General features: G+C 39.9%; 1 protein-coding gene across 48 annotated transcripts in view; it reads right to left on the bottom strand.

The window, feature by feature from the left end:
* The window catches only part of Tfdp2 (transcription factor Dp 2), a 127401-nt gene that overhangs the window by 56024 nt on the left and 43769 nt on the right, over window positions 1-27608 (bottom strand). For 7 of the 48 annotated variants that reach the window (NM_178667.4, XM_006510976.4, XM_030244194.1 and 4 more), the window contains one exon: window positions 20535-20573. The exons of 21 other annotated variants lie outside the window; for them this stretch is intronic. Coding sequence is in view for 4 of the 27 variants with exons in the window: in XM_006510964.3 (XP_006511027.1) it covers window positions 8735-8765 (31 nt within the window). In the remaining 23 variants the exon portion in view is untranslated. Of the gene's footprint in view, window positions 1-8322; window positions 8587-8734; window positions 9385-20534; window positions 20574-27608 lie in introns of those variants that run through there. 20 more of the 48 variants (XM_006510975.4, XM_030244186.1, XM_030244200.1 and 17 more) reach the window with 9 other exon arrangements.

The raw sequence follows: 27608 nt of genomic DNA, 5'->3' as shown, positions 1-27608 counted from the left end.
ACTACTGTGTTTCAAATTAAGAAAATAATAGTTTTTCTACCCCACTGAATTTACTTTTATAAAAGAGAAGGTGCTTGCTTAGTAATCCGTGTCTCCAATCCCTTTGTACATGTTCTAGGGTCTCAATGCTCATCCCATCTCTAACCATTCTGTGGCAAGTTAGCTTTGTTCCTAGGCCCCGTGAAGAGAAGGAACAGAAAGCAGCGCGTTTTATCTCAGACAAACAGCCACTGAGTGGCTGCAGGAGATGGAGGTGGCTGGGTGTGACCACAGGATCAGAACTTATGGCTGTAAAAATGCTCAAAACTTAATTGGAAATTAATCTCACAAAGCTTATGAGTTCCTCTCAGATGGCATCCAGATTGTATAAACAAATAAATCGTTCTTAATTTACACTCAAGTAAGAGATTTTCTATTTATAAAAGTTTAGAATAATTAGAAATAGATCTTAAATTAAAAAGTTGGGATCTAAAAATTTTCTAATTTAGGACATAAGTTCAAAACAGAATAAAATTATCCATGAATTAGGAGTCATAGGCATTTCTTCTCCTTAGAAAATAAAAAAGGGATCACTGTGATCCATAGTGTCCTAAGTAGGTCACTCAGACTTCTGAGGGCTATTTGTGTCCTCACTGACAAGAAGATCTACACTACAGGAAGATCATTGAAGCTTCCTATAGCAACAGTTCTTTACATACATACATACATACATACATACATACATACATACATACATACATTCATTGCAGGAGTGCTATAAGCATGGAGATCAGACGACAACTTGCAGTTGTTTCTCTCCTTCCACCACATGGGTTCTAGAAAGCAAAACTCATCAGGCTGGGCTGGGTGGCAAACACCTTTACCCACAGAGCCTTTCTGCCAGTCCTGTATTTTTAGAAGACTACAAAAAGCAAGAAATCTTATTGTTATAGATCAACATCAACAAAATTTATTGTGTACAAAAACTTATTCATACCCAGGCCTCGTGAAAGGCCTGCAATCCTAGCTACTAGAGACTCTGAGTCCAAAGGATTGACGTTTGCAGGTCTGCCTAAGCACTTACTGAGGTCCTTCCTTAAAAGGTAAGAGGCCAGCAAGATGCTTTGATGGACTGAAATACCCGCCAACCCCATTTTGATCCATGGAAACACATTTTTCTCTGACCTCCACACATGTGCATAGTATGCTCATGTACAGACAGAAACATACAAGACAAATGTTTAAAAATACTTTTTTGTTTTGTTTGAGACAAGGTCTATTATGTAGTCCTGGAACTTCGTATGGAGACCAGGCTAGCCTTGAACTCACAGAGATCCACCTGCTTATGCCTCCCAAGTGCTGGGATTAAAGGTGTGCACCACCACATCCAGCTCAAACAAACAAACAAACAAACAAACAAACAAACAAACACAACCTTTTTTTTAAGTGAAAAAGGATGTGTCTCAATGGTCAGAGTTCTTGACTAGATTATACAAGGCTATAGATTCATTTTAACATATTAAGGGGGAGAGAACCCACATCTGCATTAAATGATATTCTCGGTAGGCTGTCACATTTCCATAATCTATCTGTAACCCTAGTAATTAGAAGGCTGAGGCAGGATCATGCGTTTGAGACCAGCCTTGAGGATATAGCAAGTTCCAGGCCAAACTCAGTTGCATACTTTCATTATAAATTCTGTCTCTGAGACTGGAGAGATGGCTCAGTGGTTAAGAGCACTGACTGTCTTTTCAGAGATTCTTAGTTCAATTCCTAGCACCCACAACCACCTAAAACAGGATCTAATGCCCTCTTCTGGTGTGTAGACAAAGCACCCATATATATAAAATCTTTTTAAAAGTTCTATCTCTCTTATCTTTCCCTGAAGATTTATACACACTTAATGGTTGATAGTAGAACAAGAACTTTTTTCCAGGGCTGGTGAGATGGTTCAGTGGGTAAGAGCACCCGACTGCTCTTCCAAAGGTCTGGAGTTCAAATCCCAGCAACCACATGGTGGCTCACAACCATCTGTAACAAGATCTGACGCCCTCTTCTGGAGTGTCTGAAGACAGCTACAGTGTACTTACATATAATAAATATAGATGTCTGAAGACAGCTACAGTGTACTTACATATAATAAATAAATAAATCTTTAAAAAAAAAAAAAAGAATTTTTTTCCAGCAATACAGCCACTTTGTAAGGTGCACATGTTTCCTGTAAACAAATCCTCATTTATGTTTCTGTAGACAACCCTAAGGAAACCTACTGGGTCACGCAGACAAACTGAGGTGGGTGTGTAGAAGGCAGGTAAGTAGGGAAGAGGAAAGGGATTAGAATTAGCAATGGAGATACAAAGGTAAGTTGGAGGCAAGAGATAATTATGATCAAGATATATTATGTACATGTGTAAAAATGTTATAATGAAATCCATTATGTATAATTAATATACACTAATAAAACATTAAGAAAAAAGGTTCTCGGGCTGGAGAATGGCTCAGTGGTTAAGAGCACTGCCTGCTCTTCTGAATGTCCTTAGTTCAATTCCCAGCAACTACTTGGCGGCTCACAACCATCTATACAGGATCAGATGTCCTCTTCTGGTGTGTCTGAAGACAGTGACAGTGTACTCGCATACATTAAAAAACTTTTTTTTAGCTGGACAGTGGTGGCGCACGCCTTTAATCCCAGCACTTGGGAGGCAGAGGCGTGCCTCTGAGGATTTCTGAGTTCAAGGCTAGCCTGGTCTACAAAGTGAGTTCCAGGACAGCCAGGGCTACACAGAGAAACCCTGCCTCGAAAAACAAAAACAAACAAAATAATAATAATAATAATAATAATAATTTTTTAAAAAAAGTGCCCCTCTTACTAGCACACAGAAAGTACTCCAAGTCCGTGGGTTTTGTAGCATCAAAAATCTGCCAGATTTTCACCACATGTGAGTAATTTACCAAAACCAAAGTACTGTGTTGTTAGATTCCATGTTTAGAGCTGTCACCTAAAAATTCACTTGAAATTCTGTTGGTAGAAAACAGTGTTACTATACAATAAGCTCCTGGGTCCGTCCTCACCAGCACGGCTGCAAATATCTGTAATCCCAGCACTTGGAAAACCAAGGCAGAAGGGTTGTAGGAACTTTAAAGGCCAGCATGGGTTATGTAACATGATTATGTATATACAAACACACACACAGACAGACACACACACAAACATAGACACACACAGAGTGTCCATGTATCCATTTAAAAAAAAGCTACCTGAAATATAGTATCTATGTATTCCTGAACAATAATGTAAAAGGTTTATTTGAATAAGAAACATAAACAGCATGAAAAATTTCCCTCTTACCCCTATCCCACCAATGAGGAATTCATAGGCAGTCATCAATTATTCCAAGTTGTATATGCCTATGTAAGATAGTGAGAATAACTACATCAATTGGTCTCTGAGGATACTATTTCTGACTTCAGAAATAATAAATAGGTAAACATGGCTTCTCTAAGATATTAGTTTTATGATGAAGAGTTCACAATGAAGACAAAGCCACAAGCACATCTTATTCCTAAAGTCTTCTATCATCACATGTTTTGAACAGTATACTAACTGTGGTAGAGCTTATTGGAAATTAAAGGATGATGACATATGCCTATATCTCAATCCTACTACTCTGGAGGCTGAAACAGGAGGACAGTGGCAAGTCAGAAGCCAGCCTGAACTCTTTATTCATTTGTTGGGGGGTGGTGGTGCTGGCAAGGTTATTAATCGAGACCTTGCCTTAAAAAAGTAAAGTTTTCTATTTACAAGCTGAATGTAGTAGAGCTCAATTATTACCCCAGCATCTGGGAGATGAACATATAAGGATCAGAAGTTCAAGGCCATCTTCAACTATATAGTAAGTCTGAGGCCATTCTAGACTACTAGATATATAGAGATGGAAAGAGAATATGAATGAATATGAATTAAGGAATATATGTGTATAAAGAAATTATTTCGGAGCTACATCGTGAGTCAGCCTGGGTTATAGAAGAAGACCTTGTCTCAATAAGCAAACTGCTGTATGGTGCTTGTTTAACAAGCATGAAATCCTGGGTTCCACATCTGGACCACATAAAACTGAGAGTAGTGGCCTGTAATCTCAACCCTAACAAGGAAGCAGTTAGTATTAGATGTTTAAGGTTGTATTTAACTATATAGTTTGTGGCCAGCCTCAACTATAAAAGAGCCTGTCTTATAAGTAAATGAAAGGATATAACTCTATAGTGTAATAGAAACTGTTTTTTATATAGGGTATATGTAGATATACTCTGTATATATATACAATTATATAGATATAGGGTATATAGATGTAGAGATAGATATATGGGGGATATATATCTACACATATATCCTATATATTATAAATATAAATAAATGTAGGCCAGCAGGATGGCTCAGCATGCAAAAACATTTGGCACACAAGCCTGACAAGCTGAGTTCAGACCCAGGAACACACATGAAGGTAGAAAAAGAGAACGCGTCCACAAGGTTCTCTGTACATCATATATATGGTGTCATGTATACATATCATACATGCACACACATTATATGTACAACACACAATGATTGTATAATTCACTCCTACAGAGATAGCAGGTGTTCATCTTAAGATAATTCAGCTGATGTGCTTTCTACTACCTATGTGGTAGACTTCACATGAAATGTTGACGTTCCAATGACTTCTGCACCGCTGCTGCTGCTTTCCTACTGCAGGACCTGGCATCCTGTCTGCACTACAAAATCGACACTGATACCTGCAGTGGAGGGGTTCAAGGTTGTACTTACATACACAGTTTGAGGCCAGCCTCAACTTCAAAAGAGCCTATCTTATAAGTAAATTAAAAAGTATTTAAGTATATTTAAATATACTTAATGTATACTTTACTTAAAATATACTTTACTCAAATATAAGTACATGAAAAATGCTATTACAGTTATATATTCTACATGAGGCCAAGCACTTTTTTTAAAGGTTATTTGTTCACTGAAATTTATATTCTTTGATCAAGATTGCTGTTGTTATTCCTTTAAAGAGTATGTAAATCAATCTTAGAATTTTATCTTAATTAGAGCAATCAGTTGATAAACTTCAAAGCCTCTAAAGTCTGTCATCCTTATTTGAAGAATACCTTCAAGGAAACCTACAGATCCTAGCTAAAAACAAGAAAATTTTTTTAATATTTTCCTTTATTGTTGAAGTTATTTCCAGTCTTCTTAGGCCAATTAAATATTTAGAAGCTACATAATATTTGACCAATGCATAAAATTCAAAGTGTAGCTAAAGATGTTCTGGCAACTAAATATTACTACTAACGTTACAGAGTAAGATTTGGAAAATAATAAATGTTTAGCATAAAAGACCTGGTGGTGCTGGCGCTGGAGAGGTGGCGTAGCGGTTAGGCGTACTATCTGCTCTTCCAGAATTCAGGGATCTGATGCCCCCTTCTGGTCTCCATGAGCACCAGGAATGCCAAGTGGTGAACAGAAATGTATTTGGGCAAAACACCTATACATATAAATTTTTTTTAAAAGATCTGGTGCTTTAGCACCAGTTTTCAAAAGTCAACTTTGCCTGGTGTCGTGGCACATACTTTAATCCCAACACTCAGGAAGCAGAGGCAGGTGGATCTCTGTGAGTTCAAGGCCAGCCTGGCCTATACAGTAAGTTTCAGAACAACCAGGGTTATATAGAAACCCTGTCTCAAAAAATTAAAAACTAAAATCCAATCTAAAATTAAACAAATAAACAAAAAGGCTAACTTTAAGAAAAATATAAGGAGGCCCAAGATATGCATAGCCTAGTGGGTACAGTGTTTTTTCCTCAAGGCTGATGATCTGAGTTCTATCTCAGGGTCCAGGAGCCAATAAAGTTGGGGGAAGAGAGCTGACTCCAAACATATGCTATGGCATTCATGGCCCATCCCATTAATAATAGTAAAAAAAATCTTTTTAATTATTTATTTAATGTATATGAGTACACTGTAGCTGTCTTCAGACACACCAGAAGAGGGCATCAGATCTCATTACAGTCACCATGTGGTTGCTGGGGATTGAACTCAGGGCCTCTGGAGGAGCAGTTAGAGCTCTTAACTGCTGAGCCATCTCTCCAGCCCAGTATAAACTTTAAGAAAAATATAAAGGCCAAGCGGATACAGCTCAGGGTAGCATTCATGTCTAGGTTCAGTCACTAAATACTTCCAAGGCTAAAAGACCCCCATAAAGTTAGATGGGAGTGGTGGCATATTTCTATTATCTTAGCACTCTGGGGACGGAAGCAGGAGGACCAAGAGTTCTAGGCCAGGCCCAGCATGGTGGCTTACACCTTTAAAACTAGCAGGTCTTTAAAACCAGCATGAGAGAGGCAGAGGGAGGTCGAGCTGAGTTCCAAGCCAGTCAGAGCTACATAGTGCAACCTTGTACCTGCCTCCACCCCCACCCCCACCTCCAAAGTTCTAACAGACTGAGCTACATATAAGACCATATAGGTCCCCCCGCCCCAAAAAGAGTAGCTATAATATGTATAAGTGAAAATTATATAAGAACACAGAATTCCCCTTTGTGTTACTTGTTTATACTTTATTCATAATGAATCTGATTTACTTTTAAAAAGTATACGACTGCTTTCATTATGTTCATATTATCTTCCTTCCTGCTCTTTCCAGCAAATAAACATCACCCTTTTTTCCATGAGCAACCAACCTAAGCTTATGATTTTTTTCAGACAAAGTGAAACATATCACTTCAATTATCCAAACATGTCTCCCATATTTTTCATCCAGAGAGTCTCTGGTGTAGGTCTCATGTTTCCTGTAGAAATGGCCTATCAACATGCACAACTGGGGTTCTCTACTCCATTCGAAGCCTTTTTGCAATTACAAACTTCTGCAACTAAGCATTTTCTATATATTTTATTTGACTTTTGGTTTTAAGAGTTAAATCTAACATAATGTTCTATTTCCTATAACTTAAATGCACTAAAACTGTTTTCATTACACAACTTTTAAGGTTTCCTTTTAAAAAACTCTTTAACAAAAATGTATACTCATTTTTGTTATGTTGATTCTCAAATCCTGACTATAAAGGATGAATTTTAAATAAATGATAAATGGCTGTTTTATTTATTCACCATTTAGGTCGGATTTATGACCCCCCTCTCTCTCCTCATTTCAGCTACTGTTGAATTTTGAATGAAACAACTTCAATTGTAACAGAAGAAACATCTGTTGCTTCATTTTCCTCATCAGGGCTTTCCTCACTGAAAGGAAGGCTCTGCCCCTCTCCAACTCCCCCTCCCTCCCCACACTGAGTTCCTTAGACTTCTTTACTTAAAATATTGTCATAGCCATTAAAATGTTACAGCTAAAAAATTATTTATTTCCTTATTAAAGCAAAAAGAATAATGTTTAAAAAAACAAGATATGTGCTTCACAGAATATGAATTGTAACCATAATATAGACTTCAAGGGTATACTTGAAATGATCAGCTCAATCAAGCTGTTACACATTCGCGGCTAAGAATTGTTTAGGAACAGGATTTTCTTCACAGTATCCAGAGTCTGTATAGCTTCTTGCATGCTATATTTTCTTTGCCAATCCAAAGCTAACATAATGGCAGTCACCACCCCAAGAGGCAGACACCAAATGGTGCCACCCCCTCTCCCACGGCGCCTCATAATAAACCGTCAAGCAGTGGAATGCACCGGCTCCTTTATGAGCAAACAATGCCGGAGCTTCATTAGAATACAGCTGACATTTTCAAAGCACAAATACTTTGAAGAAAATTGTACTAGGGGAAAAAAGGAACGAAATAACTACAAAGGCTGAATTTTTTTCGTCTGTCAGGTTGATTTCTAAAGATTCTGAGGAAGCATACTTTATTGTTGACAATTTGAAAGTTTTCATAAATGGGAAAATATTTAATAAGAGGAAACCTTATTTTATTTATTGGAAAAAAATGAAAGTAAAAACTACCACTAGAATTGTTTCCACGAGGAATAACTATGAAGTACCTCTAAAATGACTGATGTCTTCAACTGCTTCTTTAACTCCTAAATAGAAAAAACTGAATCCCAGAATTATCTCTGCATTGTAATTAATTTATATAAATAGCTGAGGATAAACTAGGATAACTACCCCTCCCCCCACCTTCCCCCCCATGCTCTGTAGTTTTTCTATCTGTAACCAGCAAGGACGTCTTGAAATCAGCATGTTCCTGGCTACTTTTCTATTTAGCCTGGCAGCAGCTTAACAAATAAAAACACAGTAAAAACTCACGAGGCTATGAGAAACAAACTGGCCTCTCTTACCTGGTCTAAGGAAGCATGCCTCTCACTGCAGTACCAACAACACTCTACAGTCTTTGTTACCATTCACTGGAAACTTGAGACTGTGTCAGACGTAAGCAATCGAGCTCAGACAAGCTCAACTTAAAATACTCAATAAAACTAAAAGATGCTCAAGAAAAGCGGTCAAGATGTGTGCTGCTGCCCAAGAAAGAAAGGCACATCCCAAAACCTCAAAACACAGGTGCTAAGAAAGGAGCTTTGCTGTATGGAACCTGGCTTTCTTACTAAATTACAAAGGCTGTTTAAAATTTAAAAAAAAAAAAAAAAAAAAAAAGCTTAAAGGTAAAAAAAATGATAAAATGCCTAAATCCAAGCTATCACTTTTCTAAATGCCATCTGAATTTTAAGTAGTTTAAAAATAAAATTAACTTACTCACAAGACCTGCATAATTCGAATTGTACATGTCCGACTATCTGCTGGCTCCAAGGCAGTCAGTTAGAAAGCAGAAGACCTTACCGCATTTTGAAGGCAGAGCAAATGCACCATGAATTTCCCAGTAAAAGGGGAGGAGAAACTCCTGAAAAACTGCTCAGAGCTCTCTGAGCTTGCAGAAACTGCCCAGCCCTTGTGGGAGGGAAGAGTCCTGGTCCTGCCCCCTGAGATAGGCCATGCTTCAACGCCAAAGTGAATGACAGGCTGGTTTCTGATATCAACAAAGAGCAGCTTAGCTGTGCTCTTCGCCCTCCCACTTTCCCACAGTTAGTCTTAAACGTTTTGGGTTAGTCTTTTACATCCAGGGTTAAGTACCTTTCTCCATTTTCTCAGGAGAGCAAAAATTATGTTGACCTCTTTTTTAAATGATTAATTAAAGTTACTTACATACCTAATCATCTTACTCAATTTTCCAACACAGGAAATTTAACAAAAGATGACCTTTTAAAGTTCATTTCCAAGTCTACTCTTTGTAATGTCAGATAACCATAAGATTAGCTACCAATATTAATACACTTTTATTGCAATAATATTACAAATAAGGCAATGAAAATAAAATTTCCAACTGCCAAGATGTAAAAAAAAAAAAAAAAAATTAAAGCAGGTATCTGTGAGTATGTAAATCTAAAACAAGCAATTTCATCAACATGTATTTACTGAATATTGATCATAAGCCAAGTGCTATTTTAGAGCCTGGGTATACAGTAGTAGTGAAAACATTCAAAAGTCAAAATTAAATCCCTGTCTCCACTGGACTTACTGGCATGTCATGTTTCCGCTGCCAGTGAGTTCCACAATCCAACATAACTAAGGTGTCTGTCTGTCTCTTATCACATACGCATCACCTACACTGGAAGAATCCCCCTCTGAAAAGGGTTTCTTGCTTCCTTGCTTGCTTCTCTCTACCCAGAGCTGGACAGTTCAAATAATATTAAAGTTCAAATATAACTGACCTTGTATATTGCTTGGGACAGGCTCCTTTGTAGCCCAGGCTGCACTACAACATGCAGAAATCCTATCACAGCCTCCTAAGTGTTGCAGTGAAAGGACTGAGCCACCAAATACATTTTTGGATGTATTTCTTGACAACAGGGCAAGACTTTTGTGCTTTGCTTTTAGTACTGTATCCTCAGCATCTTAGACACTACCTGTCTGACATTCCAATCAATACTGACTGAAAGAGACTAGATAACTCTTCTTATTCGAACTTGTCTTTTGCTAACACATAATACACTAAAATACAGACGTGTGCCAACAATGATATGATACAGGGTATGAGTTAACTTGTCTTGTAAACATGTTTTAAAAAATTGAAACTACAACCTATAGAACTCTGAATCTTTTCATTCTTATACCTTAAAGTACAGCAGTGAGGGTACTTACTGTACTTGGGCAATCTATTAACATTCAATGGACGGGGGCCAGGCCGACTCAGTGATAGATAGGAGCATTTGCTGCACTTTCTAAGGACCAAGTTTGGTTCCCAAGTTCAGTTTCCAGCATTCATATTGGGCAGCTCACAACTGCATGTAACTCCATCTCCAGGAGAGCTGACACCCTCCTTCTGGCCTCCATGGAAACATACGCATACAAATAAATAATTTTTTAAAAGTTCACTGATGGGGCCGAGGAGATGGCTTAGTAGTTAAGAACACTGGCTACTCTTCTAGAAAACATGGATTCAAGTCCCAGCACCCACATGGCAGCTCACAACTGTCTTTAACTCCAGTTCCAGGAGATACGGTGCCCTTACAGAGATACATGCAGGCAAAAACACCAATGCACATGAAAAAGATTCATTTAAAAAACTTGGCAAGCAATAGTGATGCAAGCCTTTAATCCTAACACTCAGGAGGAAGAAGCAGAAGGATCCCCAAGTTCAAGGCCAACCTGGTCTACCCAGTGAGTTCCAGGACAGCCAGGGCTACACAGAATAACAACCCTGTCTCCCAACAGATTAATTAACTAATTAATTGTTTGATTCAGTTAACTAAGTTTATATGGCAAGTCAGATTTCAAATGTTTTTGAACAAAAGATAAAACTTTATAGAATCCATACACATGTGTGTGTGCACGCGCATGCACACACATATACATATTGTACTTTTAAAAGCTTTGAAGAATCCTCTTCAACGATTTCTTCTTAATCTTTTATATATAAACTCTATTTGACGTTAGAGAACTGGCACGATTAAGGTTCTGACTGCTCTTCCAGAGGACCCAGATTTGGTTTCCAGCACCCAAATGGTGGCTCACAACTATCTCTAACTCTAATTCCATGGAATATGATGCCCTCTTCTGGTTTCTGTGGGTGGGCACCGTATATACATGGTACCCAGACATATGTGCAGCCAAAAGACCTACACACAAAAAAAGTTTAAATCTATTTATGTATCATTAATTTCAGCTACTGACTAGAGAACACCAGATGGTGTTCTCTTCTAGGTTTGTATGTTGATTTTTTTGAATTTGTTATGTATACTAGTAACATGACTAACTATTCACATTTAATGACAGACTTGTGATTTTATAGGTAGGATGATACTCACAGATTGCTAGTTGGCCACATTAAGAGTGGCAATTAGTCAGCTTGAGCTTGTGCTTGCTCACTTACAATGTCTAATCTTAACCAGTGTAAGACCAAACCAAAGGATCCATGAAACTACTTGCTTGAATAAATATTTCTTTATTGATTTCTTTTCTGAGACAGGGTTTCTCCGTGTAGCTTTGGCTGTTCTAGAACTTGCTCTGTACACCAGGCTGGCCTGAAACTCAGAGATCCACTTGTCTCTTCCTTCCAAGTGCTAGGATTAAAGGCATGCACCACTACCCAGCTAATACTGACTTCAATGTCACATAGTAAACAGATTACCTTTGTTTGCTCTATGTCCTGTTTTTAGTGAGGGCATCTTCCAAGGTTCTACCCTTGATGTTTGCTAGAGTCTAGATCTACACACCTATACTTTCCCTCAAAGGCACAAAGTTAAGCTTTGGTACTAGCTGGGCATAGTAGCACATGTTCACTTGGGAGGCAGAGGTAGGTGGATCTCTGTGAGTCTGAGGCCAGTCTGGTCTACATAGTGAGTTCCAGGATAGCCAAGGCTACATAAAGAGACCCTGTCTATAATAATAATAATAATAATAATAATAATAATAATAATAATAATAATAGTAATAGTAGTAACTATTCTTATTATATTATTATTATTATTATTATTATTATTATTATTATTATTATTGTGTTTATAAAAGGATAAAGAGAGAGGGGATATGCTTGGTGAATGTGTAGTTAGGTATGGGGGAAAGTGGTGCCTTGGTGGGCCCATGCTGAGGCATCCCTTCCCCCTGAGGGACCAGCCACATAAGAGTATAAAATAGAGTTTATTCAGGGCATGGGGAGGGGAGTTGAGAGGGTAGTAGAGGCAGAGAAAGGCACACAGAGAGAGAGAGAGAGACCGACCAAAGAAGAGGAGTATAGAAGTAGAAGCCGGCCATGAGTACATGGAGGGAGTGGGGGTGTGAATGGGGAGAAAGGGGGGGGGGAAGGGGCAAGAGGACAGAGTGGGATCAAGAAGGCAAGAGCAAGAGAGAGAGGAGGGGGCAAACATCCCCTTTTATAGTGAGTCAGGCACACTTGGCTGTTGCCAGGTAACTGTGGGGTGGAGCTTAGACAAAATGCTAACAACAACAATAATAATAGCAACAAGAACAACCACCACCACCACCACCACCACAACAACAACAACAACCACAATAATCTTGGTCAGCCAGTAATGTTGTTGGGAGGTGCCAGCAAGTTTTAGATAAGGGCCTAATAAGACACACCTTTAAATGGGTTTTGGAAATACCAAACCCTGAAGGTTGGGTTCCCAACTGTGAGGTGAATGAGCTTCTGAGATGCCGGTGCCGCACTGCACCACTACTGGTTTCTCAGTTATAAACTAAAACCTTCAGAGTGATGAGCCAAAACAAACTCCTCTTCTCTTTGAAGTACTTCAGATGTGTGTCATAGCAATGAGGTGGGGACACAACACTGTTTTCCTAAAAATGTGTACTCCTCTTCTGCAGGGCATCTATCACTTCCACATAGATGACTACTAAATTCTTTAATGATCTCCCGGGCTTTTCCATTCTTCTCTAAGCTTTAATTCACAGCTGTTTATTGGTCAGCACTGTATATCTCTAAATATCCATTAACTCTCTCAGTAGTTCACTTCTCGTTGTCCATCTCAAATCAGCACATCCTTTTATTCTCTTAACCTTGTTAAAGCACCAATATTCAGCAAAGAAAGTAGATTCTCTTAGCTAGACATGGTAGTAAACACTGTACTCTCAGCACTGGCGAGGCGAGGCAGGACAACTGGGAGTTCAAGATCATCCTAGGCTACATTATGTGTTTGAGGCCAAGCTGGGCTGCATAAAGTCCTATCTCAAAACAAAACAACACAAAGAAGAAAGTGATTCTTTCCTTATATATGAACGTGGTCGCTCATACCTGTAATCCTAGCACTCAGGAGGCTGAGGAGGGCAGACTGCCATGAGTCCAAGGCCTGCTGAGGCTATGGAGTAAGTTCCAAACCAACCTGAATATTTGAATAGGTTAAAATTTAAACTTAGGATTCACTTTCAGATGGCTTAGTGGTTTGAAAGCACTGACTGTCCTTGTAGAGAACTTGGGTTTGTTTCCCAGTCACCACATGGCAGGACACAGCTATCTGTAACTTCAGTTCCAGGGGACCTAATGACTCTTCTGACCTCTGTGGGCCCTTGCATTCACATGGTGTATGTACATGCCCTTGGGCATACACACATATACATAAATATCAATACATTTTTTTAAGCTTCACTTTTTTGTGCCAGGTGTTTGTGGTACTTGAATATGCTTGGCCACGGACAGTGAGGCTTTATTAAAGGAGGTGTGGCCTTATTAGAGGAAGTATGTCTGTCACTGTAGGGGTGGGCTTTAAGCTTAAGCTACACCCAGTGTGGAAAGAGCCTCCTCCTGGCAGCATTCTGACCAAAATATAGAACTCTTGGCTCCTCCAGCATCACGTCTGCCTGCACAAAATGTCCACTTATCTCTCTCAGTAGTTCACTTCTTGTTGTCCATCTCAAATCAGCACATCCTTTTATTCTTTCCACCATGCTTTCCACCATGATGATAAGGGGCTGAACTGTAAGGCAGCCCTAATTAAATGTTTCCCTTTTTAAGAGATGCCTTGGTCATGGTGTCTCTTCCCAGCAATGGAAATCCTAACTAAGACTGTGTTCAAAATGTAGCTACTAGTGTATTAACGGATAGTGCAAATATATAGAACATTTCCCTCACTGCAGAAAGTTCTGTTAGATACACATATAACTGGCAGTCCCGGGCACTTTGACCTTAGTATTATCTATCCCTAGTCAAAACAAGAGCCTAACCAATTTTGTTCGAACTAGTAATTAGGGCAAGGTCACTGTTCCTTTAATTCCAGTTACTCAGGATTGCCAGGCAAGAAAACTACAAGAGCCTGGAGTCAGGGGGCCAGCCTGGGCAACATGATGAGCAGAAACACACACTGTAGAATAAGAGATCTGACATAGTTATCTACTGATCTCCCCATACATACCATGTTGTGAAAGCACGTTCACACTCACACATATATATACACACACAAATAAAAATACTTATTTTTTAAAATTAAAGAAACAATAACAACAAAGAGTATTGACTCCAGCATTTGGGAAACAAAGGCAGGCAAATCTCTGTGAGTTCAGGGTCAGACTGGTCTACGTAATGTATTCAACGACAGCTAGAGGTCAACATAGAAAATCTCTGTCTCAAAAAAGCAAATATAAATATATACATATACATATATCTACATACATACACATATATATTTTTTTTGAAAAAATTCCGTATGTTCTAGTTCATTTTCATTACTACAAGGAAATAGATGAAGCAAGCACGTTTTATAAAGGCTTAAGGAGGTTTATTTGACTGAGAAGTTCTGGAGGTGCCAAGCACCTGGCATATCAGGCCTTGGGACCCTCACAGAAGTGAAGTGGTGAGGCAGGACAGAGAGACAGGAAGTTTAGAGGGAATCAGGGAAGGAGCTTCAGAAGAAGACGAAGAAAAAAAAGAACTAGAAAGTAATGAAGGAAAAGACCTGATGTTACCCTCTGGATTCAATATGTAAACATACGGGACCGGCAAATATTCATACTACAAACAAGCACACAGTTCAGTTAAAATAATTAAAAAGAAATAATACCAACACAATTAACATTTCCTGTGAAGATGGCCTACATAAAGACAATATTCCTTTAATATATGAATATTTTCAAATAAGAAGAGTTAAAATAGTTTTGGACCATACTTAAGACCTAACTATATAATATGACCTTATCCTTTTTCTTTATCAGAAATTCTGGGAACTCACAAACAAAAGTATCAACTTTCATTTATACTCACAAGCATGTCTAACCATTTAACTGCAACATTGTGATGTTATCTTCAAAGTTCACACTCAAGAAATGCATAAGTGACTGGTAAGAAGGACACATGCTCCACTATGTTCATAGCAGCCTTATTTATAATAGCCAGAAGCTGGAAAGAACCCAGATGCCCCTCAACAGAGGAATGGATACAGAAAATGTGGTACATTTACACAATGGAGTACTACTCAGCTACTAAAAACAATGAATTTATGAAATTCCTAGGCAAATGGTTGGACCTGGAGGGTATCATCCTGAGTGAGGTAAACCAATCACAAAAGAACTCACACAATATGTACTCACTGATAAGTGGATATTAGCCCAGAAACTTAGAATACTCAAGATACAAGATACAATTTGCAAAACACATGAAACTCAAGAAGAACGAAGACCAAAGTGTGGACACTTTGCCCCTTCTTAGAATTGGGAATGAAACACCCATGGAAGGAGTTACAGAGACAAAATTTGGAGCTGAGACGAAAGGATGGACCATCTAGAGACTGCCACACCCGGGGATCCATCCCATAATCAGCTTCCAAACGCTGACACCATTGCATACACCAGCAAGATTTTGCTAAAAGGACCCTGATATAGCTGTCTCTTGTGAGACTATGCCGGTGCCTAGCAAACACAGAAGTGGATGTTCACAGTCAGCTACTGGATGGAACACAGGGCCCCCAATGGAGGAGCTAGAGAAAGTACCCAAGGAGCTAAAGGGGTCTGCAACCCTATAGGTGGAACAACAATATGAACTAACCAGTACCCCCCAGAGCTCGTGTCTCTAGCTGCATATGTAGCAGAAGATGGCCTAGTTGGCCATCATTGGAAAGAGAGGCCCCTTGGTCTTGCAAACTTTATATGCCCCAGTACAGGGGAACACCAGGGCCAAGAAGTGGGAGTGGGTAGATAGGGGAGTGAGGGGGGGGGTATGGGGGACTTTTGGGATAGCATTTGAAATGTAAATGAAGAAAATACCTAATAAAAAATTAGATTAAAAAAAAAAGAAATGCACAAGTGAATTACAAAAACCAACAACAAACCCTCATAATGTTAAACATGGTATGGTGGTGCATGCATGTAATTCTAGTACTGGAGGTAGAAGCATGAGGATCGGAAGTTCAAGGCCATCTTTAGCTACTCAGTGAGTTCCAGGTGAGCTCGGGAAAGCTAGGATTCAAAACCAAACCAAACCAAATCAAAATCTCATCATGTTTTAGGTATGTTTTCCTTATGTTGAGGCAGATTCACAGCGACCCTCAGCTGTATGCAGGACATGCCTGCTACACTAAATCATCTTTACTTCTTGCACAATACTCTGACCCATGGTCTTTATCAACTGTAATCCTATATAATGCATGTCAGAAATCACTCTATCAACTCATTTAAGTTTCTCAGCAATATTTCAACGTTTCAAACTATCGAAGCCACCAAAATGGTATAGATGACTACTATACAGACCTTTAGGGAAAATTTGCCCTTGAAAAGCCCACACCACACCTGTATGTGTCTTAAGTTTCCCCTAAGCACCTTTCTTTTACTCTTGTTTGGGTGCACATGTGTGTGTATGTGTGTGCGTGCACATATGATGTAAAAATCTCTTCTTAGACTTCACCTCTGCTTCATCCCGACTCAGTCAGAACTTTTTCTGTGATGCAGTCATGAATGCCCACTTCACCTGAGTGGGGGTCTTGGAAAAGAACTGTTTAGGCTGAGCTACACTGCCCCACCCACCCATCCCTAGCAATGGCAGAGACAGACACAAGAGCAAAGGGTCACATAGGAAGCAATGACGCCAAAGACAGCCAAGGTTCATTCTCAAAGGACAGACTTCAGGAGAATATTTTGCCTTTTGAGGGAAGAAGCACTTCAAATGATCTAGGACTTCATTAGGTTTGAAGTCTTAAAGCTCTGCTTAAGATTAAGGTTTCAACAAATGAACTTCTTTCTGAAGATTTATTTTATGTGCATGGTTGCTTTGCCTGAATATGTATCTGTGCACCGTGTATATACAGTACCCATAGAAAACAGAATAAGGGCTGGCGAGTTGGCTCAGTGGGTAAGAGCACTGGCTCTTCTGAAGGTCCTGAGTTCAAATCCCAGCAACCACATGTTGGCTCACAACCATCTGTAATGAGATCTGATGCCCTCTTCTGAAGACAGCTACAGTGTACTTACATATAATAATAAATAAATCTTAAAAAAAGAAAAAGAAAAAAAGAAAACAAAATAAGACAGATATCAGATCCCCTGACATTAGAGTTACAGTTATTAGTCAACCCTGGTTTGAAAACAGGAAAAACAGCTAAGCCATCTAACCAGGGCTCCCTTCATAACTTTTTCTTAATGAACTCATGCCAAAGACTTTTTTTTTATTGGGGGGGGGGGTTTCAAGACAGGGTTTCTCTGTGTAGCCCTGGCTGTCCTGGAACTCACTTTGTAGGCCAGGCTGGCCTTGAACTCAGAAATCCGCCTGCCTCTGCTCCCAAGTGCTGGGATTAAAGGCGTGCGCCACCACGCCCGGCCAGACTCTTAAATTTTGGGGTGTGCGTGCGCACATGTGTGTGTGTGTGTGTGTGTGTGTGTGTGTGTGTGTGCATGTGTGTGTATACATGCATTCTCTCACATGCTTTCACAACATGTACCAACCATTGCATGTATCTGGGGTTCCAGAGGACAAGCTTCAGGACTTTCCTTCCACTGTGGATTTCATGTCTAAGCTCTGTTATTAGGCCCCTGCATTTTACCCACTGAGGCATTGCACAGGCCCCTAAAAGATAAACCTTTGAAGAACAAACAAAATCCATTTGCTTTAACACTACAGCAAAAAGCTTTCTGAGTTTATATTGTATAGGACTTTGCCTTAGTTTAGATATGATTGTGTCCCCAAAATGATCATATGCTGAAAGATGGTTACCAATATAGCACTGGAAAGAAATAACAATATCTAAGGGATGAAAACTTTCAGAGTTGGTTTATAGGCTCAAATCTCATCAACGCTGGCCTCAAAGAATGGTTAGGTCTTAATTCTTGTGTGAACAGACTATTATAAAAAGATGACACTTGATCTCCCCAACTCCCTTCCTTCTTATCTTGCCCTGAGTTCATATTCTCCCTCCTTCTTTCCTTCCCTCCCTCCCTCCCTCCCTCCTTCCTTTCCTCCCCCACCTCCCTCTTTGCCTCTCTTCCTCCCCCTTTTCTTACATGTCATTTTACCATCTGGTATACTATGATTGCAGACTTACCAAAAGGCCAGAGTTGATTTTGCAATTGTGGCCTCCAAAACTGTGACCTAAATACACCTCTTAATTTTATTAAGTATTTAGGTATCTTGTTATAGCCACATGAAATGAACTAAGACAGACCTGAAAAAAATGCACACCGTTTACTGATTGTCTTCTCTGCTACTTCCAACTAGTCGTTTCTTTACATATGGATATACACTATGTGTATAGAGAACTATGGTCACTAAGGTAATTAGAGAGAAAAGCAGGAGAAAGAAATGAGCTATAGAAAAGACTTTACAACACAAGGAGCTACAAGCAGCTAAACAGAAAGAGCCCACTTCCTTACATTTGCACGTACACCTTGTCCTTGATATTCTGTCTCAGAATCTTTAGTTTGGTTCATGAAACTTTCTTCGGGAGCCTGATCTTTTTGTTTGTTTGTTTGTTTGTTTGTTTGTTTGTTTGAGACAGTATCTTTTTGTGTAGTCCTGGCTGTTCTGCAACTTGCTATGTAGACCAGGCTTGCCTTGAACTCGCAGAGATCCACCTGCCTCTGCTGCCCTGCCCTGCAATCTGTCTGTTTAAGACAGGGCCTCACTCTGTAACCAGCCTTGAGGTGATGCTCTTGCCTTATCCTCCCAAGCGCTAGCATTACAGGCAGCAGTCACTACACTCGGTAGGCTGGTGCTTTCTTCCTTTTTCCTTTACAACTCCCCCACCTCACTGCCCCAGCACTGTGGAGTATTCTCATTATATAATACTGAAATCATTAGATATTCACATGTAAAAATAGAAAATTTATCCCTCATCTCATTCCATATACAAGATGAGTTAAAACTTTACTAGATTTAAATGAGTTATAATTATAAAACTTCTAAATAAAAAGGTAGGAGAAAGTGTTAGTAAAATAAGCTCATATTTTCTTTTGTCTCAAGACACAATTTGGCTATGCATCCCAGAATATCCTAAAATTGACTGTGTAGCCTAGGCTGGTCTTAAACTCTAGGTCTTCCTACTTCTGCCTCTAATTACAAGCATGTAATACATGCTTAACTTTAAAGCATACTTTTAGTTGGTAAATTTTACATTAACGTAAAAATAACTGCTCTTCAAGAATGTAGTTCAAACCTAAAAGTAACAGGATAGGAGAAAATGTTTGTTATATTCATATGATAAAGACTCATATCCAGAATTAAACAGTAAGATAAACAAGCCAATACAAAATTAAGGAAGGGGTTGAGGCTGTAGCTCAGCTAGTAAGAGTGCCTTACTTGCATGCACAAAGCTTTACTGTGATCACCATAAACTGGATACGGTGTCACCTGCCTGTATTTCCATCACTCTAGCAGTGGAAGCAGAGGAATTAAAAGTTCAAGGTCATCCTTAGCAATGTAGTAAGCTCAAGACCAGCCTAGGATGTGTGAGGCCCTATTTCAAAGAGAAAGGGATGGGGTAAGGAGAGACTCAAAAAGTAAGCCAATGGCAGATGGCTTGAGTTAAATCACTGGAACCCACGAGGTGGAAGGAGAAAACTAACTCCTGAAAGTTGCTCTGTGTTTTACATGCCTTTGGTGTGCCTACTTCCAAATAAATGTACATCATTCCAAATAAATACTTCTGAAATTTGTTTATGTGTAGGAGTATTTACTTACATGTGTCTGTGTACCATGTGTGTACTTAGTGCCTGTGGAGACTAAGAAGAAAGTGTCAGATCCCCTGTAAGTAGAGTTACAGATGGTTGTGAGCTGCCACATAGGTGCTAGAATTCAGCCATGTCCTCTGCAAGAGCAGCCCATGCTCTGAACTACTAAAACAATCTTTCTAACACTGGTCCTCAAACCAAGAAAAAGTAAGGAAGGCTAAGTAAATCTTGAGATAGCAAATTCACTTTAACAGAATAAAGAAAGCAAACAAAATCAATCCCTGACCATTCAAAGGACAGTAGAAAGGACACTAAAAACATTGCTAATTGGGATATCAACTTAAATACTTTGGGAAACATGCTTTGTGATTTCTTAAAAAGTTAAACACATACTTACCGTATGACCCAGCAATTCCACTTGTAGGTATTTATTTACCTTTGGAAAATGAAAACGTGTGTCAACACATAAACGTTTATTTGAAGCTCACAGCAGTCTCACTCATAACAACCACAGTTGGAAATACGACCAGTGTTCAACTCGTGAGTGGATAAGCAAGTTGGGCACACTGTCAAACTGAAAGATACTAGCACAAAACTTTCTGAAGTTCAGCAACGGCAGAACCTCCCTGGAATCCCAGCACTGGATCAGGAGTTCAAGGCCATCCTCGGTTACAAAGTCCAGACTATACTATAAGAGGCCCTGTCTTGAAAGAAAAGAAAAGGACAAAAGACAGGCACAAACCTTTATTTCAGTACTCAGAAGGCAGAGGCTGGTGTATTTCTATAATTCCTGGGGAGGGGCAGCCAGTCTGTCACTTTATTGTGGGCCAAGCAATAACAAGCTACATTACCAAAGTTATCTAAAGGGCTATAGAAATGGCTCAGCAGTTAAGAACACTTATTGCTCTTGTGGAGGAGCCAGGTTCAATTCCCACATGCTCAAGGAAGCTTACAGCTATCTGCAATTCCAGTTGCAAGACATCAGACACCTTCTGACCTCGTTGGGTACCATGCAAGCATATGTACACATACATATGCAGGCAAGACACACAGAATAAATAAATCTAAAAACAAGCAAACAAAAGGACTCTTGTATTTATACCTCTAGAATATATGGCTAAAAACTAGACCATTACATAATTCTACCCACCCCAATATAAGCCATGAAAGCAGTTAACAGAGAAGAGAGTGAGTGACCAGTCTCTTTTACTTAGGTCTTTTCTTCTTCTTCTTTTTTAAAATCTTTTGTTTTAAATTGGAATCTGCTTGGATCTTCTTTTCTTTCTCTTATTCTTTGGTATATGTGTTTGTTTTGCTTTTTGAGATGGAGGTCTAACTCTGTAACCCAAGTTTGACTTTGGATACCTGATCCTCCTGCCTCACACTTTCAAGTGTAAAAATTACTAGCAGCTGCTACTATATCTGGCTCTCGATTTTCACTTCCAAAAGTGAATTCTCATTTATTCTATTATTTAGTTATGTAACATGACAGACCTATCATTGTAATTTCAATATACTTTATCTTGAAGATAAACAGAAAATATAAGTGAGGAAATTAGTAGATCACATCCTTTAGGAAAAGACTACAGTGAATAGGTCCATAGATAAGACTACTTGTAGAATAGTTTGCAAGAGTCTATGTTCAAATCATTGAGATATTTTAAAATATCTTGAAACCAAATACAGACTCAAGGACTAAGCCAGATCCATTCACTACGTTCACTAAAATACAACCTCCACCAAGCCTCGCCCAGTAAGGAAGAGGCCAAACTCACCCTAACATGACCTTATCTTCAGAAGTCTGCCAAGGAACTGTTATAGAAATAGCAACCATATGCTATTTCCCTATTCCTCAAAGTAGTACAAAATAAAGCAGAAACTTTAGTACTAAGTATCTCAGGGCTTGATTTATCAAATAAAGAAAAGAATATGGTTCTGGGCATAGCATGATTATAATCCCAGAACCTGGGAAGTGGAGGCAGGAGACTGCTCAAGGACACTGTTGGCTACACAGAAAACTCAAGGCCAGTCCAGGCTATGTGAGATCATGCTCTCTCTCATGCACACACACAGGAATAGATCAGCATCTGCTGAACTGACCATGGAACTCTATCTATGTAACCCACCACATCACCACATTTGTTACGACTCTGACCACTGCTGGGCATGGTAGTGCAAACCTCTAATCCCAGAGTGCGCAGGATGCAGAGGCAGTCCAAATTCAGAGTTGGAGGACAGTCTGGCATACATTATGAGTCTCAGGATAGCCAAGGTTAGAGAATTACTAATAATACTTTTAAGTAGCATTCAATGATTCTCCCACAATCATCTCTTAAGATAATAAAGGATTAAAAACACAACAACAATAAAGGTTTTACTCAACAATACCCCAAATGCAGAATTAGAAATTTCTTTTATAGCTGTTGGGTAGTGTTTTGTTATGCTGAGATAGAGTCTCAGTCTGAAGCCCAGGTTAACATTGAACTTATGGCAGTTCTCTTTTGCCTTAATCTCCCAAGTGCAAGGATCACAGGCCTCAGACACGACCCAGGTAACTAAATGGTCTTACCTAAGAAATTCAAATTTGGTATGAAATATAAAAACCTACCCAATTAACTTACCATATTAATGAGCTAAAAATATCCTATCACACAATCATTGCCAGCCTAGCCAAATCAATGACTTTCAGGTTTAATGAGAGATCCTATCTTCAAACCTAAGAAGGATAAGAGCAATTGATAGACCTAACCAGTGAAATTAGGAAAGAAACAACGGAAATGCAGAAATAAGATGTCTTTAATCCCGGGTGGCATGGCAATATAGGTTACAGAAGAGCTACTAGAACAAATAATGGCTTTCCCAGGGTGGCAGGCTATACGATCACTTCTATGCTTTCAATTAACTACAGTCAAGAAGTCAACTGTGGTACAAAAGTATCTCAAATCCAGAAGGAGGTAATACGTCCGATCTTGGATTCTCCCCCAGTGTATCTATCTGTGCTGCAGATGCTATCCACTCACCACGGGGAGCATATAATGAGCCTCAGTCTTGCCCTAACTGTACAACTAACTTTTAACCTTCCAACTCTAGAAATACTTGTCTCAAAACAAAAAGGTCAGACATGCTTCTCACTAAGTACATTAACATTTTGTTTTAAAAGTAAGTGCTTGAGACACCTCACTTCTCAAAAGTTAAATGACGTGATAAGAACTAGGAGTAGGTTACAGTAAACAAGCTCTTACAGTTCAATATTTACTAACTGTAGACTCTTAATGAGACTCTGAAAGTGAAACGAGAAGCCGGACCCTGCCCTCAGGGAGCTCTCAGTCTGGTAGGAGAACCGTAATGAATGGCAATCATGTGAGAAGGCAGTGATGAGTGTGCACAGGGTCCAAAGGTGGCACACAGTGCACAAGACAAGGAGGGGCTGAGCCAGATTTCAAGAGTACATACACGTTTGGCCAGTGGTTAAAGTACCTACAGGTAGATAGCATAAATTCTTTCAATGTTCCTACTTTGAGAAAGATTCTATAAGATAAGACTTTCGAAATGTTTGTCCTCTAGGACAGTGATGAATGCAATAATGAATAAGATAAAACTCTCTAACCTCTTAACTTGCAATCAAGTGATGAAGACCAGTGATTCCATTAAAATGCAGCCTGGTACAGTGAAGGGCACTTGAGGTAGAAGGGGGAGGGCCATGAGTTGAAAAGACAGCCTGAGCTACACAGCAAGACCTCATCTCAAAATAAGTATGTGGACAGACAAATGTGTGCTTTATACCGTCTGTACTAGATAGTTTTATGTTAAGTTAGCATGATTTAAAGTCGTCTGAGAGAAGGGAACCTCAGTTAGGAAAATGTTTCCGTAAGAACAGGCCGTAGGCAAGCCTCTAGGCCACTTCTCTTAACTAGTCATTAAAGAGGGAGGAGCCAGCCCATTGTGAGTGGTTCCATCCCTGGGCTGGTGGTCCTGGGTGCTATAAGAAAGCAGGCCGAGCCAGTCATGAGGAGCAAGCCAATAAGCAGTACTCCGCCATGACCTCTGCATCAGCTCCTGCCTCCTGATTCCTGCCGTTTGAGTTCCTGTCCTGATTCCTTCAGTGAAGAAGGAAAAGTGTAAGCCAAACAAACCCTTTCCTAGCCAAGCTACTTTGATCATGGTATTTTATCATAGCAACAGTAACCTGAACTAAGGCAAACTGGTGCCAGCATTATGGAATATTGATGTGATAACCTGACCATGTTTTGAAAAGGACTGTGCAAGGAGTTTGGAAATCTGAGCTAGAAAATCCATTGAGTGTTGAGAGCTCTGTGGAGCTTGGGAGATAATGTTGAGAGCAATGCAGATGATAAAGGCCTGGCTTGTGAAGTGTCAGAGGAAAACAAAGACTCCACTAGGCCATTTGTGTGAAGACTCTGAGTTATCTGATCAGCTGGAGCAGAACAATCAGCCATGTTTAACAGGAGACCAGAACCACTACAATACACCCCCCCCCTTTTTTTTTAACTAGGACAATTGATGCTGGTCATCTGGAGCTAAAAATTACCAGTGATTAAGAAGAGACCAGCATCACTGAGGTGAAATCTGGTGAGTGTTCCCTAAAATTCATCACATTGTAAGACGTGTTCCGAAGTGGCCAAGGTTATGCCTTGCAATAGCAGTCAAACTTGATAGTCTAAGAGTCTCCAGGTGGTACGGTTTTGAAGTCATGAAGGAGTCGTGGAGAGCAGGTGAGGCTTGGAACTGTGAGAGGCCAGAAGAGGCCATTGGTGAAGGTTCTGCCTCAGTGGTAGTTGAAGGACAAGGACTGAAGTGGGGGTGGGGGAGCATGGGCGGGCATGCCGAGAAGCTAAGGGTCAGCACCACAAAGAGAGCCTTGGAGGGGCTGTTGGTGAAAGTGCAGAACAGCTGCAGTGAAAGATCCCAGAGTTTTGAAGATGCTGGTACCACAGGAGGACCACAGGAGGACCACAGGAGGACCACAGGTGTGAAATGGAGCTGGCCCAAGCTTAGAAAATAAGTTCTGTAGGCTGCTGAGGGTGGAGCTGAAAAAGTGATCCCAGAAGATCATGCGTGGATCCCAGACATTGAACATGGTGCTATATATACTGTTGAGAGTTTGGTTTTCTGCTGATCTGATTGTGGTGGTGCCCTGGTTCTTCCCTCTTGAAGTAAGAAAGTATTTAACTTAATTTTGACTTGCACAGGAGCCCACAGTTGAGAGATTTTGGCTACACAGAGTAACAGTCTCAAAAAAAAAAATAAAGTTTTTGGACTTTTATACAGACTGAATATTTTAAAGGGAATGAGCTTTTTAAAAAAAACTAGTTACTGATTTGTGTGTGTGTGTGTGTGTGTGTGTGTGTGTGTGTGTGTGAATTTCCCATCATGCACCCCAACCCCACTCACCTCCCCATCCCTTCATATCCACACCCACCCTTGTACACTTCCCTCAAAAGACAAAGACAAATCTCTAGAGTGGAAGCTGTGGTGTGTCACAGTGTCACACAGTGTCCCCTTCTGTCCTAACAGCTTTACTTGCAAATGTTCATTGCAATGAGTCACTAATCTGGTTAGAGGCCCCTGGCTTCTGCTACACTATCAACTCTAGGGCTCCTCTCAGATATCCTGTTGTCGCCAGTGTCATGGAGATCCTGAAGCTTTGCTTCCGCAGGACTGCCCTTCACTAACTACTAGCAGTTCATCAATTGGGTAGATTTGGGGGTGGACCAACTCAAAGCCCGGGATCTCAGCCTGGGTGGGAGCTGAGTTGGTCAGCCTGCCAGCTCTTCTGTGTACTTGTCACCAGAGCCAGCTATCCTGCTTTGCCCAGGCGAGGGGTGGGGCTATTTCTACACAGCCCTCAGTTATCAACATAGTCACAGGTGGCAGCCCAGACCAGGAATGTCCTCATAACCTTTGGTGGTAACATGGACCACAAACATCAATAAAGCCCCAGGCTGCTGCAGGGCTACAGACCAAGACATGGCCGTCCATGGCAGTAATCACCATGGCCTCAAGTGGCACACAGGCTACTCACATCATGCTGTTCCTCACCACCCTCATGTCTCCAGTTCCATCTCTCTTCACATTGCACAAACCATCCTTGCTTGTCTTTCTCTCCCATCTTACCACCACACGCATGTTCACCTTGGCGATGCCCACCTCTGGGCCTCTGGGCCTCTGGGCCTCTGGGGTGCTTCCACCTGCCCACGCTGCATGGTGACCGTCTGCACTAAACTTTCAATCTGCTGGAATTTGTATTGAATTGAAGTTGTAAAAACTTTTACATTGTAAACGTGTAAATAACTTTTAAAGTTATTTGTTTTTAATGAGATCTTAGGGATGAATGAGAAAGAAAAGGTTGTGGCTTAATGGTGATTTTTTTTTTGTGGCGTTGACAAATGATAAATTGTGACAGAGAGTTTTATGTCAACGTGACACAAGTTAAATTCATGAGAGAAGAGAACATCAATTTTAAAAATGCCTCCATGAGATCAGGCTGTCAGCAACCCTCTAGGGCTTTCTTAATTAGTCATCGATGTGACAGGGCCCAGCCTGTTGTTGGTCATGCCATACTGGGCTGGTAGAAAGCAGGCTGAGCAAGCCAGTAAGCAGCACCTCTCCATGGCCTCTGCATCAGCTCCTGCCTCCAGGTTCCTGCCCCATTTGAATTCCTTCCAACAGTGGGTGATATGGGCCTGTAAGGCAAAGAAACCCTTTCCTTTTTTTTAAAAAATTTTTATTTTTTTATATATATTTTTTATTTATTTATATATATAAATATATAATTATTTATATATATTTATAATTTATAATTATTTATATATATAAATATATATTTATTTATATATTTATTTATATATAAATATAAATATATATATAAATATATATATTTATATATATATTTTATATATATATATATATATTATTACGTATTTTTCCTCAGTTACATTTCCAATGCCAAAAGTCCCCCATACCCTCCCCCCCCCCACTCCTCTACCCACCCATTCCCACTTTTTGGCCCTGGCGTTCCCCTGTACTGGGGCATATAAAGTTTGCAAGTCCTATGGGCCTCTCTTTCCAGTGATAGCCAACTAGGCCATCTTTTGATACATATGCAGCTAGAGTCAAGAGCTCCGGGGTACTGGTTAGTTCATAATGAGAAACCCTTTCCTATCCAAGTTGCTTTGATCATAGTGTTTCATCACAACAATAGCAACCCTAACTATGACCCTACTGTTTTTATTTAAAGAATTTTAAATTTTTCTTTAAAAAAATCTCATGACTGTGCATGTTTTGCCTGCATGTGTGTGGTGCCCCAGCCCCATAGAAGTCAGAAGAAGGCACTGGATCCTCTGAACTGGAGTTACAGGTGATTATGAGCTGTCATGTGGTGGGAACTGAATCTGGATACTGCGCAAGAATAGGGAGTGCTCTTAGCCAGCAGCCATGTTAACAGCTCCCA

This window comes from Mus musculus, chromosome 9 (genome assembly GCF_000001635.26).
Source record: "Mus musculus strain C57BL/6J chromosome 9, GRCm38.p6 C57BL/6J".
Classification (NCBI taxonomy): Eukaryota; Metazoa; Chordata; class Mammalia; order Rodentia; family Muridae; genus Mus; species Mus musculus.
This window is presented reverse-complemented; position numbering and strand designations above follow the sequence as displayed.